Source organism: Lissotriton vulgaris, chromosome 3_1 (genome assembly GCF_964263255.1).
Source record: "Lissotriton vulgaris chromosome 3_1, aLisVul1.2, whole genome shotgun sequence".
In the NCBI taxonomy this organism is placed as follows: Eukaryota; Metazoa; Chordata; class Amphibia; order Caudata; family Salamandridae; genus Lissotriton; species Lissotriton vulgaris.
Window position 1 is genome coordinate 1332983343 of NC_141689.1, and position 16741 is coordinate 1333000083.

Below are 16741 nucleotides of genomic sequence, written 5' to 3' on the forward strand. Positions count from 1 at the left end.
AGCATGCATGGCAAGTGTCAGGATTATCAAACTCAAAGTCAGGTTGTGTGAGATTGTTGATAAATCCAGCAGGGGAATATCATGGTTTAGTTCAGAATGGTCAGATGCAGCTGATGGCATGGATGATTTCAGGCTTGCATGGCAAGTGTCAGGATTATCAAACTCAAACTCAGGATTATCAAACTCATCAAGTGGTCTTGGTCTCTGGGTACCACAAAGGCATACAGACTTGCATGGAAAAGGTGTGTTTGTTGGTGTACTGAAAGGAATTTAGATCCCATTTCGGAACCTCTGGTGAGTGTGGTAAATTACGTTAAGTAGATAAGCTGTTTTGGCAGGTCATGTGTTGGTGTATATGATTCCTTTAGGTCAGGTGCCCATTGTGAAACAATTAATTAGAAGTGTGTGGTTGGACGTTCCCCGGGACCGAAGTATACATCTTTATGGGATGTAGATGAGGAGTTAAATGAGTTGTCTGCATGAAATGACAATGAATGCTTGAACCTAAAGAATTCGGTGGAGGCTCCTCCGCTATGGCGAGGAGCATCTTCCCCCTCCAGCAGCGTAAAGAAAATAAAAATAAAATTATAATATACCATGATTTATTATTATTTTATTTTGTGTCCCGGAGTCTTGAGGGCAGGGCCAGGCACTCAGGGGGAGCGGTATGCACTGTTATCAGTGTGCATGACAGTTTGACTGGTCGGCTCAGGCCGGCCAAACTGTCATGCGCACTTTGCATGTTCTCCACGCAAGCGGCTTCACAGCTTGGGTGGAGAACATGGCCAGGCTCCCAGTCCCTGGCTAAGAGCCAAAAAATGGCGCTGAGACCAATCGCAATGCTGCACTGCAGATTTGTGATTGGCTCAGGGGAGTCTGGGTGCTTCCTGCTTTTGGCCGGAGCAGAGCGACAACGAGGAAGAACGATGAGAAGAGACGCAAGGAGGTAGGTTTAATTTTTTTTTTCTTTTACTACCCCCGAACCGTGCCACTTGCCACTGAAAGGATATAACATTATTTTAAGATTAAAGGTTACTGTGCTTCTTTGTTCAGTATAGTTTAGGAGAGTATCAGAGGTGAGGGCTTCAGAGGTCTCAAATAGGTGTTATGTGCTGGAAGGCAATTGCTTTTATATTAATAAAAGAACAAAATCCATGTCACAAACACTGTTTTACCCAAATATACAGAGGATTTACAAGCTGTGTGTGTGGTAAAATGTTGAAGGAATATAAGAATAGAACTGAGTGGTTGGGAGATGAAAGGGACTCTAAGTTATTGATTTCATTTAGATTTGCACATAAGGTGGTGTCATGTCCAACTTTAGCAAGGTGGGTCAAACTGGTTATGTTAAAAGGATGTGTAGATATTTCAAAGTATGGGACACATTTGTTAAGAGGTGCTATGGCTTCAAAGGCATATTTGGTGGGTGGAAGTCTTTCTAAGATTCTTGTGGCAGCTGATTGTTCTGATTAAAATTCACCATCTTCTAAATGCCCGTCTCTAACTCCCTTCTTCCCCCAGCAGGCACCAGCTTGAGCAACCCGCTCCCTCCCTTTGAACCCAAAGTCATCGCACTCCCGACAATTGGTAATTAAAGCCTCACTGACCCGCCAGTCCTGCACCCGTTCTCCACTGCGTCATTAGGTTTAATACACCTTACTCTCTCCTCTTCCGCGTCCGTGGTTGCCACTCAGACTATTTACACTGCGCCATAATTATGTCACAATTTTACTGTTTTGAGATCTATGAGTCATATGGTATTTTTTTCCTCAATGTATACGCCCCGTTTTCAATGTCCTTACTCTATGCCTTCACTCTTCGCTTATTAGCCCTGTCACTGCGCCACCGTTTTCCTTGTATAAATATACAGTTACCATGGTCTCTTTTATAATTAGTGGTTGGCCACTTCACCCTTCCCTTCCCACTGCGCCGTATGTCACAAACTCTACATACGCCGGTGTGTTGTTTCATTTAACCAGCTTCTAGGTTTTCTTCACACTAAATATCTGCTACTAGCCTTTATCATTTTCTATTGAATATTTTTAATGTTTAGCCTTTTCATTTCTCTTCGCTTCGCCGTATGTCACTTAATCCACATGCGCCAGTCTATTGTATCTCCTATAATGTACACAGTTATTAGATCCCCTCCTCTTTTCTATTCAATAATTTTAATGCTGAACCTATCTATTGCTAGTGTAACTCCCACGTCTTTGCACTAGTTCAATTGCATGATAATGGTTCTCCATACTCGCAGGAGCTAATATGTTCACTTCCATGTCACGTTTGGTCTAACCTAACCAAATGCCTAGCTCTTGATACTTATTTTATACTTCTTTTTCCCCCCCCCTTTTTCTCCACCTTTGTATGTACAGTCCTTAAAAGGCAAAATGTCAATTGATTTCAAGACAAACATGATGTATTTTTCTGTCCTGAAGATGATGCCATTTATCTAAGTTTCGGCATCGAAACGTCGTCGACACACTAACACCATATGTAGTTGAAATGTTGAAAAATATGTATGCAATGGTGTTTTGAAAAGAGAATTAAGTCTGTTCACTGAAATACAAGTACACAGACCGCCTTCTTCGTCTTTGCCTAAATTTCGTTTGTTTTGTCTTGCTCCCTTGTGGGTTACGGGTCGTACCCACTGTGTAAAAAATCCTTATGCTATTTGTTTATACCTAAAATAAAAATCCTGTCCGGCTGGACAAAGGACATACTTACTATTTAGTGTATGCCTAACATTTCCCAAATCCCTGAAAAACTAGGGACCACTGTTCTTTGTAATACGTTACCGCCCAAGGTCCCTAGTCCAATACCTTTGGGTTCCCTTGTTTCTTTGTAAAGATGGATTCAAGCTAGCCTGGCTGAAGAAGGGTAAGATACCCTGAAACGGGTCCCAGGATGCTTGTTTCCAGTCCAGGGAGGACCTGGCCTGGCACTTCGGTCTGGGTTGTTCCCATGGGGCACAGGGTCGACTGATTTGCATATGGCTGGGTCCAAACTGGGGTGGCCTAGTGGGCAAAAGAACAATGGATTTAACTCGGATCTTTTGACTGGGGCACAATGTTTGCATTGTCAGCATTCCGTCCATCATTTCGTTGCTGTAACACTTTTCGCCTTAAGTGGGATGGGTATGCCCAGACGTGGGTCCCCTGCTCACTGTGCTACTGGATTCAAGCTAGCCTGGCTGAAGAAGGGTGACATCCCCTGAAACCGGTCCCAGGATGCTTGTTTCTGGTCCAGGGAGTACCTGGCCTGGCAGTTCGGTCTAGACCGAATAAACCTGGCTCTTGTCCTGCTATGGATTTCCATCCGGTCCAGCCCTATATCTCAACTGAATCAAGTTGCTGTACAACTCTGTTTAAAGTGGAATGACGGTAATAAGATCCTTTGGTTAGGCTTTATCACAATCTTATTCTGACTTTCCAGAACGGTATTTTATTCGATGAAAACATTAGGAAGAGTGATAAAGTCTGCATTCCCAAGAGGGAAGAAAAACCACCCCTCAGGGAGACTGATGAGGTTGGTAAGGAAACAGTAATATCTTAATAAATCAGTTGTAATCTTGTTTCAATTGGGTCAGGATTGTATATATGAGCGTTATGTAACCCGGTAACTAAATATAGCTAGATGTATAAACGGCATTTTAAAATATGCTCTTTTGTTTCCGAAAGACCGAACATTTTCTGCTGTTAACACACACACACTAACACACACGCACACGCACGCAGACAGACACACACCTTCCTTTGCTCGTGTGATAAGTACTCCTCACAAACTATGCTGTATTTTATGATCTTTGTAGCTTTCATAAATCTGCTCTCGTACAGCGTCTCATTACGCTGTTGAAATGCTTTCAATTTACAAACCCCAGGGCGTTTTTTTAAAGTTTGCATTCTAATGTACTTTAACTTTAACAATCGCTGCGAAAACGAGATCTGTTGTGCAGACATAATTATTGTATCGATGTTTTAATGATTCAATTTGTGCATATTTTTATGAATATATTTTTATGTTAATTGTATGTTAAAATAAGCTGAATTTCATTGATTGGTTGACTGTTTTGATGTAGTTAGTATTCCTAAATTCAAAACTCATTACAGTGTTTTGCAATAACAGCTGTAGCCCAACATATGAACACGTACATTTTTAACATTTAAGATAACACCATCTGCTATCCATAGCTTTTGCCATAGCACATCATCAAGTCTTGTCCTTAGGTGTTGGTGAAATGTTTTGTGGTGAAAACCATATTTTGTTTTTAGCTGTGGTTTAAAATCAAGGTTGCCTCTCAATTTATAAAAAAAACAAAAAAAAACAAAGCTGTCAGTCGCTTTCATTAGCACATTAGCACTGCTAAGAACTGGACATAGAGATTAATGTAATAATAATCAAACTGCCTAGACCTTTATCAGTGCTCCTGAAAGATACTTCCCTAGCAAGGGACCTTTGTGCTGCGTAAATCAGCTGGAAGGTCAAAGTCCTTCTGGTATTCCAGGAGGTTGGCAACGCGGCACAAAGGCTTCCCTGCTGGGGAAATTGATTTCAGGAGCACTGTGAGGAGTCACTACAGTTTCTGTTCAAACATCAATATTGCAGCATAAGCGTACAAACCGTGGATATGCTAACAGATCTGCACATCTATAAATCAGTAATTCATGTTTTGACAATGTTTTTTTAAAGCTCATTGGTTTCCAAGGGTGCTCCCATTGTGCCACAATACCCACCCACCTTAGGTGCAAGTCCACTATCCCTGCATAAGCAGTCTAGAACAAAATATCCTACATATGCACCAAAGCACACCAAAACACTGTTACTTTTATCGTCAATCAGTAGTACCACGAAGAAACAACACCAATTTTTGGAGTTGGCAAATTTTCAATCAATAATCCACAGAGGTTGATGTATCAGGTCACTCTATTTAATTCCATTTAATAGAAAAAAGAAGACGGCAGCTGACGCACGTTTCGTCCTCTTGGACCTTCAAGGCTGCAAAATTACATATACAAACAATTTGCATCCTATAGTTTTTATAAAAGGATTACAAAAAGGTTAAAAACTGCCTCAATCACAAAGAAAGTGAGTGCACAGAAACAACCAAATGTTGATATAATTAAAAGAAAGAAATGAAGAAAACACATCTGGTGATGTACAGTGCCCTATAGAACACCCATGTAAATGACATCCCATTTGCAAGGTGAACAAATAAGGTTCATGTGTGCTCTCCTTGCAATTTATCATCCAGTTTGTGAGGGGGAAGTGTGATGTAGAAATGGGCTGTGTTACTTTACCCATCCATTAGATAAAAACCATGTTACAGTGAAGGTGTATAACACATGAAAATGTGCATCTCCTTTCAAGGTTTTAGAAGGCAGTCCTTTCTGAAATATGGCATGAATGGTTAATAAGTAATATTCTAATGAATGAGTTCTATATCTACCTCTCGATTCTGTATATAGAGAAGGAGACACAAATGGGGGAGGAGAGGAATAAATATATCTCTTTATTTGCTCAGACTACACCACTAATCTAATGCCTAGTTGGGGAACGCGTGAGTTAGAGCATCTTCCCCTGCACTCACAATCCTAGCTTACCGATAGCAGAAGGCTCTTTAAGCAAGGGTAGACTTATTGCCAAAAGTTTGACCAATGTCCGTCATTTAATTTCCACAGACCACGTAGTATCCATACAACGACTCTAACCAACTAAGAAGTGCTTTAACCTTGACAAGTCAGCTAAGTAACGAAAGGGAACAAACACAAAGGAACAGAATTCACCCATAATCTATAAAGAATTGCTACTGACAAAGCTCCACACGTAGCAGAGCAAAAGCAAGTTTTAAACGGGCTACGATACCAAAGTGGATCTTACCGCAAATGTAACTGAATCCAGAATCTCACCCGGACTCCCGAACTGCCACGTGTGTGTTGCGGTTATCGCCATTCCATTACGAACGTGATTGGCCGTTTCAAATCAATATTGAAGCAAGCACCCTCTCAACAATCCATCTATCTCACTAGACTATCTTTTCACTGATTTAAAAAATATGCTCACAGTTTTCAGGAGGATATTTTGAGTTGTTATCCTTTGGTGCCGCATTTCTCAAAAGAAGCAGTTTGTAAATGGTTATTCCCCTTGAAGTGTATTGGTTTATCTAATAACTTAAATATTAGAATACTACTCATTTGTATAATGTTCATGTATGTTGAATTTTGCACATTAAAGCTACATGTTTTCAAATGAAAAGGCAATCCCTTTTAAGACTGTTGGGCATAAACTTAATTACCACAGGGAGTGCAGGTAACAGTCTTGTTGCTTCCGTAGTTATGACTTGTGTTGCTTATTACATTTTTGCCCTTTAGGTGCCAGCAAGGATTCGCTGGAGCAAGATGTCTCGAGACTGTTCCCTTGAGAGTCATAGCCACAGAAAGTATGTCAACATAATGTGATCTTTCCTTTCTTCCCCTGACTTGCAGCAAAAGAAAACTCTGCTACTTGGAGTCTTCATGGTTCAGATGTGACTGTTTAACTTCTCTAGTTCTAACATGGCATAAACTCAAAGTATATTTCCATTTGCTCATTTACTTTGTTGTTTGATTCCTTTTAGAATTATTTTTATAAATTCAGTGAAAATGTACGTTTAGTCAAAAATGTAATCTGAGTAAGTAGTGCTAATGCCCTTTCTCTGATGTTTTCATTGAGTCTCTATGTAGGCGGACGTACATCTATTGTCTCAATGTTATGCAATCAAGCACAATGGGCAGGGTGGTGCATTTAATGCCGGGCCATATTGCAGAAAATAAAAATAGTCATGAAAACCTGCAATTCGCAGAGTCACAAACGTATTACTGTTGGCCTTTAGGCAGTTAGCGCATTGCTGAATCCCCCATTTGATGACATTTTAAGCCATGTTGACAGCCTGAGTCAAGATCCAGTCACTGCCATGAACTCGCCAAGTGCAAAACGTTTACACTGGAAGAAACCTCTTTCTTTGCATTTATTCAACTCTTCTCTTTTCTCTGTTTTTCTCTACCTTTTTTGTCTTTCCTCTCAGGTGCCCAAATGAGTTTACTGGTGATCGCTGCCAAAACTACGTAATGGCCAGCTTCTACAGTACGTCTACTTCCTTTCTGTCTGTGCCTGAATGGGAGCATGTGCAGTCAGTGCCACTGTCTTATTGCTGCATCTTTTCTCAGTCTTCAGCTTATCTGGATGTGTCTTTGTTTCCTACTAGGTCTTCTCCTGATTGCCACTGTCTGTAGCATGAAAAATTAATATTATAACAATGATTATTTTTGTAATCCTCTTGCTGTTTAGTTGCTGTTAATGTTTGTGTGTATTCAGCATGCAAGGTTGAGATGGGATCAGCAAATATGAGAAATTAGAGCATCTTTAAACTTGACAAGACAATGGTTTCTGTATGAATAACACTAGCCCTGGATTATTTTCTTAAGATTGTTGTTACTTTAGTGTCCTGGGTTGCTAGCTGACTTATCTGTAGGAATAGGAATTACATTGTCCTAATGAGAGGCACGATGAAATGACAGAGGCTTCAAGATATGGACTTGGAGCACATAGTCCTCCAGTCTAATCCTGGTGTTTCTTGTAAGGAATATTGTTAATAACTAAAAAGTAGTTGAATACATAGAACCAATTATAGCAAGATGCCTAATTGATCCATAAAGACATCAAGAAGAATTTTAGACCAGTATCCCCTTGATTATTGAAATGTGTGAAAATATTTCAGGGGCGATTGTAGCCATAATAAATAGCATACAGGGAACAGGACACAAAACATTTTTGTGGTATTAATCTGAACAACTCTAATGCCTGAACACATTGCAGAGATCTTCCTTGTATTGTTTACAGTTGGAAATGGAACCGACATTAAACTTTTGTTGGTATTCCTGGTCACCAATACAATTGTTAGGGTTAATGAGAAGGATCATGTATGAACAGGGGTGATATTCTGGCTTTACTTAGTGACCGTAGCCATATGTATAGGCCCTTGGAGTATATACATCACTCTTATAAGTAATATTTGTCTATTCATTCATTCCATTCATTTTATAAAATGTTGTGTAATAAATTTCACTTAAATTATAAGATGAATATGTAGACCCATGATGTTTCTGCGTTTTAGTTTGCTGTGCTTAAAAAGTTAATCAATCATATGTAACACGTTAATATCAAATATTGTAATAATCAGGTTACCAATAGAACTATGTTTTACACCTAATTGTCCAAAGTATGGTAAAGGATGTTATAACAGGATCCTATTTCCAGCACATCGTTACAGGACATAGACTATGTAGTAACAGTCTACTGGCAAATGATTGCTTTGCAGAAGTTCCATATGTAATGTAAAACAAGGAGGAACATTAGGCCAAAATAAATACCCTGGTTTCTAACAATTGTATACATAAGTGTAAACAATGGTAATTGAATTTGAGTTGAGAATAGATGTCATCACTGCAGCATTACATTAGAAGCAGGTTCCCAACACATACTGCCAATTTGCGGGGCTTAACCTCAAACTTCTCAGTTGTTGGAATAAGTGAGGGAGAAGAGAATAAATAATTAACTTAAAATGTAGGGTTCTTCGCCCAAGTGCAACATCTATAGACAAATCACTGCTTTTGGGGTTCATGTGCATTACCAATCCGGAACAGTTAAGTACATATTTTTCTCTGTGTACACATTCCTAGTTCCTAGCTACCCTATGGTGACTATATAAGAAAACATTGGAAAATTATTGTAAAAGAAACTAAAATAACTAAATAAAAGAAGGAATTGCTGCCAAAATCTCAGAAGTAAGAGTAAACAATATTTGATAAAATATATAAGATACAAGTTTTAAAAAAATTCTCATGGAGTGGTGCAGTTTGTTTGAAAACTAAACTCTCAGATCATTGATGCTGCCAGTGCTAGCTGGACACCATGACTGGTAATGGTAACTAACATTTCATCTGAGGAATATGATTGTGAAAGGCCAATGTTTTCAGTGCTAGCATATCATGTATCATCAAGATCAGTCTAAGACCTTGTTCCCTCAGGTAATATATTTACTAGGAAATGGCTGAAACAAGAAAGTACGTCTTCTCTGACAGAGATAGGAAAAACCTCAATAATGTTATACATGCTCCGCTTAAAAAATGGATTAAAAGTAGCTCTATCTTCAATTTATAAACATGTGTTGTCAGTAGGATTCTTAGCAGTTTTCACTGGAGTTAGAATCAAATAATGAAACCATACAAACACATTTAGTTTAAAAAAATCTCCTATTAACTTATATTTATGTATGTTCTTTTCAGAAGTATGCTTCCTTATACACATGAAGGTGCTTTAAGAAGTACTGTTTCACAAACAAGCAAAACATCTGTGGGATGCACATTTATGTTTAAAAATATGAAATCAATTAGAAAGCAATTAAGTGACAGAAATTTACATAACCAAACCAAACGTGAATAAAACGCCGACTGTAAAGGGTTTCAGCTGTCAAAAAATAGAGGTACAATTTAACAGAAATGTTTGCCAGTAAAATTGATTTGAAATCAAGTTCAGTTATTTTATAGGAGATATACAGCAGATTATACCTTACAGTTAGAATTTTGTGAATAGAGTATATCAGGGCATTATGTTGGAATCTATCTTTAATCACCTTGGGCATCAAGACTTGCATGACTCATTAATGTGCATGTGTTAAACCTCTGTAATATATTCAGAACATTTATTGAGCCAAATCGTTAATTATGAATATTTGCCTACTGGCACCAAAATATTGTATTTGTTGTTTCTTTTGTATTAAGGGAAGGCTAAATCTGATTCATCTGGCATTGGAACCAGTCCTTGATTTATGAGAGGGTCCTCTTTATATATTTTCAATACATTAGCCAAGTGGTGAAAGTTATGGAACCTAAACAACTAATTAGCAAAAAATTTAGTTACAGCTGCAGAGTGATGGCAAATCTCTCAAACCATGGCTACAGGCATGGGCTCAACATTATAATGTACTTTTCGCCATACTGCTAAAAATTGGTTCTGATCAGCACACCAAGGAGACTAGAGAATCCAGAGGCTGGTGTAGATAGCAGAAATGGCAATGATTGGTTTGAAACACTAAAACCATATCTCTGTGAAACAGGCCATTTTTTTGTATTATGACACATTTAGACATATTTCTAAAACATATTCTATATATTTCTTGTATTCAACACGTGTAATGTCCTATAACATGACATTGGAAACTGCTTCAATAGTGGCTCTTGCAGAACACCATAAATAATTTTAAGAGGTTTCAGGGTGAATAATATGGTACCAATTATATTACAGCCATATAGATAAACAAATACACCCCAATTGTATCTTTCAAACTTGCTAATTTAATTGTATTGTTCATTAGAGCCTTTGTGAGAAGCTCTTCTAGCTATTGTAACCACCACATGGGATTTTAAAAAAATCTTATTCCTTTTCTTGGGAAAATATTTTATTTATATTCTAAGTTGCCTTGTAGATACCCAAACACCCACTACCTATCAACTGTGCATTTCCAAAACAGTACATTTAATTAATTGTCTATCTTAAAATCAAACCTGTGTTTCAGTGCAATATGTCAATATTTGATATGGCATGTTGAAAACCTACATATACCCATTGGCAATATATATTCCGGTTTTTCATTAGCAGACGTTCCACAACACAAATCCATAACTTCTGCTGTCCTTTGATGACAGCCATCCACCAAGAGCTTGTTAACAGAACATACAATGTGTCTAAAAATGTGTTTGATCACTTTTAGACTTGATTCATTATTGCTGTAAATCGGATTTATAGTAATTAGTGGTACAATATTGAAGCGTGTGCAGTCATATGATGCATTCAGGCCTTATTTATCTATATTTTCTAAATATTATGTTGATCCTCTGAAATGAATCACAAAGTTTGTTAGACATTGTTTTGCTGTAGAAATGTATTCTAAGAAACTGAGGATAAATATATGTTTGAATTAAAAAACCTTAGTGAACATTAGTTATTTATCCCCAAAAATCTAAATAATAACTCAAGTTAGACCGATATGTCCAAAATGTTATGGTATGCATTTTAATTGAAAAACAAATTATTACTTTTATTGTTCTTTTCAGGCATGCAATAATTTCCCAAAGTGGCCTTTTTTGCTGTGGTGTTCTAAATTTAACTTCTCTTTTTTCACATGCAATATTCCAAAATGATGCACAAAGCACAAAACAAAAAAGATCGTTTGTTGCTTTGCTGTAATACAAATTAGTTACAGCTGAACATAGATAATGTATGCAGATGTTTGCCAGGTTTATGTAGACAGTGCATTGCCATGCAAATCTAGGGAGATGCACCTAACCTTAAAATTATAATGTGCTGCTCAAACATGTCGTTTGAAAATATTTAACCAAACTTAACACTGCGACACGGAAATCATGACTTGAAGTTATTTGAACCTTCATTTGTTTTAATAACCTTAATTGAAGGTGCTATGATAATATGTATTCATCTGTTTCACAGCACTTTTGTATAAAAAGCACCCATACGTGTCCATAAAGCAGCATCCTTTGCTTTCATTGAAAACCATGGAAAAACTAATTCAATTGCCAAAATCCAGCCTCTTCATCCCAAGTTCTCTGAAAAAATCTTCGGAATTTATGAGGGCTTGTGGCTGAATTTGCAACATAAAGTAGAAGGTGTCTTCAGCCATATAGTTAACTCTTGCCAAAAAGTTAAGAATTGTTCTATCACTGTTCTTGTTGCATTCATTTTAGTAAAAGTACACCTTTTGCTGGAAGTATGTAAACATGTACCCTAGTTTTCAACAACGTGCAGTTAATTTCTTGTTATATTTCTTAAAAGTGGTAAAAGGGATGAGTATGTTAGATTCTAGTTGCAGTAAACTAAACCAACATATCTGCTGATTCCATCCCAAAGTAAGCCTGATTGTTTATACAGTAGATTATTATTTTGAAATAAAATTCATAAAAAGTGAAACTCACAATAACGTCGAGCATTATAAAGTCACAAAAGTCTGTCATTTAATTGTAATGCAAATATGCAACTTTAAAACGTCAAATGAATAATATATCCCTAATGTCAGTAAATGTTTTAGGACATCCGCTCCCAGAGGCACAAAATGATGAAAATGTTTACTGCAGTCTCCTTCTTTCAGTTTCCTTGACATAGCTCGCAAGACTCTTCTGAAGAATTCGGAGGGTGCCCACCTCACTCTTATCTCTAAGCTAGCAAGTTTGTGTCCAGTTCTTGATAGACTACAGCCATACATATATCTGACAGACAAATCTAATGTTTCTTCACAATACTGGTGTGGCAGAAACCTTCCAACAGCTTTCTTTACTCTTTCCCCTCTTTCCCCATATTTATTGCCAGTTGTAGTTAGAAGAACCTAAATCTACCTAGGCAATTTAATCTTCAGATTAACCAACACTTGTAAAGTAGACACAGTTCCAGGGGTAAAAATGTTATGTCTAAATAGGCTTAAAAAGTTAAGTGCTTTCGTACCTTTCACATCTTGATGTGTTACAATGACACATTTTTATCTCAAGAAGGCATCAGTAACAATAAGGGAAAGACATACTAATCTCTGAGACCAATTTTATTATTTCTTATTACTGAACAGTAAGAGACAGCCAATAAAAAGAGAATATTTTGTCTGCATACAAGTTTTAATGAGCATGGCAAAATGACAGATCTGGGAAAAAATGTAAAAGTGCTACTAAGAAGTGCAGTAAGGAGCATGTTGCATAGAAAGTAAATCAACATTATATTCAAAGTTGTCATAAAAATACAAGATCTGTCAAAGATTTCTTTGTTTTGAAAAGAGGTAACTTCTTTTTACAAAAAAAAGGTAAAACAACTGACCTAGTCCAGCACAAGCCATGCATGTTTTATCAGTATGTTTTCCTGCAAGAATATTTAATAGCAAATATTCCAGTTTAATAATGATTTCCATTAATATATTTTAGATGGCGACATTCTGATACAAAGTCCTTTGTCGGCGATAGAATAGAATTACAGTTAGACCAAACATTAAAGCAACAAACTAACATAAAAGATGAAATATGCGTGCATGAGCATGGTACTAATTTTTTAATATTTAACAAGGCTTTCAATGCTGTTGATACATCATTAGCGGCGCTCATGAAGATAAGTAGTCATGGCTTTTCATAGAAGAATTTTTAGCTGTGTGAATATGATTTAACAATAAAAGTGTTAAAGGTTTACTGTATTGCCAGAAAAATCACTAGTATGTATGGAATCAGTTGTTATCCACTGAAGGAAAATTAACATGGTTCATGCCAACCTTAATAAGATTATAATACCGATACAAATGAATTAGGTTCCTAAGAAAGAAATGCCAAATGAAAAATTTTGGGGGGGAAAGCTTATACGGCAACACCTTTTATTTTTGTTATTCAGATAACATGTGCTGATACTGGTATATTGTTGATTTCAACAATTTCATGAAAAATATGTGCCTGGTGCAAATAAGTTCTGGGAATGGGCTGTACGACCACATACTGTATTATTGTCATTCACTCAGATACGAACAGATAATGATATATATTTTAGACCTAATACTAAATCAAAACCAGTATTTTCAATTAATTGTTTTTCTTGTCAGACGGTTTTGGTTCCATGTTTAAAGAAAAATGTATATATTGGTATTTCAGTTGATTGTGGACTTTAATTTTATTGAAAGCACACAGCGGCCTATCTTTGATGATATATTTTAAGACTGGCTTGAAAATCAGTAGGATATAGACGCAAAATAATTAAACAGTGATGTTAACATTTATTTCGTATGAAGATAAATATTCAAATTTAATGCAAAAATAAGGTACTGTTCTTGAAATTCTGATGGGGCTTACAGACAATTCTTTGTCTAATCAAGCTTTTTAAAGTATAATATAGGTATTTTTTAAGTTCCTAGTTTGGTCTACACCAGTCTACATCTTGCTTGGAAATATATAATAAAAGGTAATGAATTGGCATATTCAATTGACTGGACATTAGATATTTTTGTTTGTTTCCTTTATATAAAAATTAGGCCATTAACATTTGTTCCAGACTTGTCCGAGTTAATGAGTTAATCTTTTAACATAAATTGACAGATGTAGCTTATTTATAGGATACAACCTAACCATTAAATGTATGCCTAGCTAAAAGAAACTTGAATTAAAAAGCAATTCGTTTGCAACAGTTGTTGACCTAATTCTCTTTAGGGATGTTGAATTGCCATATTTCAGTATCAAATCAGGCAGTTTCATCTTAGTGTAGTGTCTCAGATGATTTGTATTCCTATGAGTTAACAAATAAAAGTAGGTTTCATATTTTTCATGTATATAATTTGATAATCTACATACACAACAAGTTTTGTAAATAATACATGTACTTCTTTTTTTCTGAGACAGTGGCTTTAGCCATCACCAAATAATCCTTTCGATTAGAATCCATTAGTTATTTGGCACTACTGAAGGTATCACGGTAGCACTTTATTCACAGATTCAGGGAAAGCTAATTGGTTTCAGTTGAGCGGTCTATACTGTCACACATGTACATGGCCATTTGTTTTCTTTCTTTGCAATGAATATTAAGGCTTTAACTAAGAAGCCTTTATATTTAAAGATTGTAATTCTCTCAAAATGGCTAAATTGAACAATATATTAGTTAATTATTTAAAGTATTTTCTAAGCGATGAACAAATGCTAAATAAGTGTTAGAGTTGTATGCATACAAGGATGCTTAGGTAGTTACATAAATCAATAGTGTTAAGCAACTATGCAGTAATTTAAAAAAGGAAGTGGAATACAAAGATGAAACATTGCATTCTATGCATAGGCAAGTGTATAATGCAACGTTTAGTGGGCAGATCAGTTAAAACAGCATAGTGAAAGGTGCAACAGTATCACTTCTAGGTGCATATGGTAAACCATGGTAGCTGTAAACTGGAAAAGAAAAATCAATTAGTTTGCTGAACTGCAAGAAGAATGATTAGGTCTGCTGAACTGACTGATGGACTGACACACATTCAGTACACTTATTGGCTGGTAATATAAAGCTGGCTATTAAGTGTCCATAAATCACTTGTGTTTAAGGGTTGCAGATTTAAGGCATTTTTAGAGCATTTCCTTCTAAATGACATTGAACAACACTATTTTAGAATGAATATTTTATATCTGAAAACGTTTTGAAAAGGTGGATTCTAGTTACACTTTGCACATTATGAAGTCTGTTTCTAATTTAACTGAAATCCAAGTCAGTTTTTGGCACATTGGGACTGCGTCTAGTTCAAATTGAAAAGACCTATACAGTTTTTAGCTCTGCATTATTTCATCATGGGATCCGAATGTTATTCCTGCTTTTACTAAACAAAACTTTATTCCTCTTGCCTTTATAACATAGATTAGTGAGGCTAATAACAACGTTTAAAACTCATATCACTTAATAGAATTATTTAATATTTAGATCAATATAATTCTTTGACACTAAATAAAAGCATTTTGAACCCCCCTATCAAATAATATATACGTCTAATGCTTCGGTGATATTAACAGGCATCAACTATCTCTTCTGCCATTTGTAGACTACCCCTGTAAATAGCAAAATGAGAACATCGTTCCCATTGAACCAGAATAGAGAGGCATTTATTTTCCATACCTTGAACAAAATGTTTAAATAATCATCGACTGAGGTGTTTCAGACCTACATCTAACAGTTGACTTTTGACAAGCCCACTCTTTAAATAGACCCTCTAATCAAACTAGAGGTTCTCCATTTTTCATCTCCCGTACCCAATTTCAGGAATAGGGATTTATAGTGAATCTGAACTTGGTAAGACCGTCATTTGATATTTAGAAAGCACCAAGAAAACACATTATACTTTATCTTTTGACCTGTACTGTTATAAAAGTGTTTTACCTTGCTCAACTCAGCTTCTTATATCTAGTCCGATTTGCTAATGAATATGCCAAGTGAAGTTACATACATACTAGACATTGTGGTTCTTGAGAACATTTTATTTCACCATATAACAGTCCAGCACTGTTTAAGTGTATATTTGTTATTGAGCTGTTTTACAAAGCATTTTCAATTTAGCTATTATGGTAGAAATGTAAAATGTAGACAAAAAAGTAGTATTTCCTGTATGCTTTCAAACCATCGGAGTGGGTTCCTATTAGTATGTGCTAGACATAGCATTGTTCTATTCAAGATTCCCAATAGAAATACATTGCTGAATCGCCGTGGTTTGGCATTTACCACTTAATCAGGTCACCAAGGAATAACTCTTTTCATGCATGGTTTGTATCTGTAGGTAATTAGTGGATCTCGCCTTGCTTGAGTGTTGCCAAGTAAACTAACATACGACTCTCAAAAATGAATCATCATGACTATAAACACACATACAAACTTAGTCATATTAACAGGGTGTTATGCTATCTGCTTAAAAAAATTCTTACAAAAGAGTGAAATTAAAAGTATTTTCTTTTAAATTATTGACTTTTCTAACCTTCTATACATTTCTCAGTAATCCCTTGGCTGCTGCTTTCTTTAATCAGAAGATTATCCTAGAGTCTTTAATACCATCCACACATAAGATCAATGGTGTTCTCATCCCATTTTACAACACTTTATTATAAGAACCTTTCTACGCTACAGGCACCTGCAAAACAGGTTTTAGCAGAGCCTTTTTCCTATA

At 36.3% G+C, this 16741-nt stretch overlaps 1 protein-coding gene across 6 annotated transcripts in view; it reads left to right on the forward strand.

Moving 5' to 3' along the window:
- NRG1 (neuregulin 1) overlaps positions 1-16741 on the forward strand; it is a 1782260-nt gene that overhangs the window by 1269343 nt on the left and 496176 nt on the right. For 4 of the 6 annotated variants that reach the window (XM_086961808.1, XM_086961805.1, XM_086961810.1 and 1 more), the window contains one exon: positions 7058-7116. In XM_086961808.1, coding sequence (XP_086817934.1) covers positions 7058-7116 — 59 coding nt within the window. Of the gene's footprint in view, positions 1-6365; positions 6434-7057; positions 7117-16741 lie in introns of all 6 variants that reach the window. The other 2 variants (XM_086961809.1, XM_086961806.1) reach the window with 1 other exon arrangement.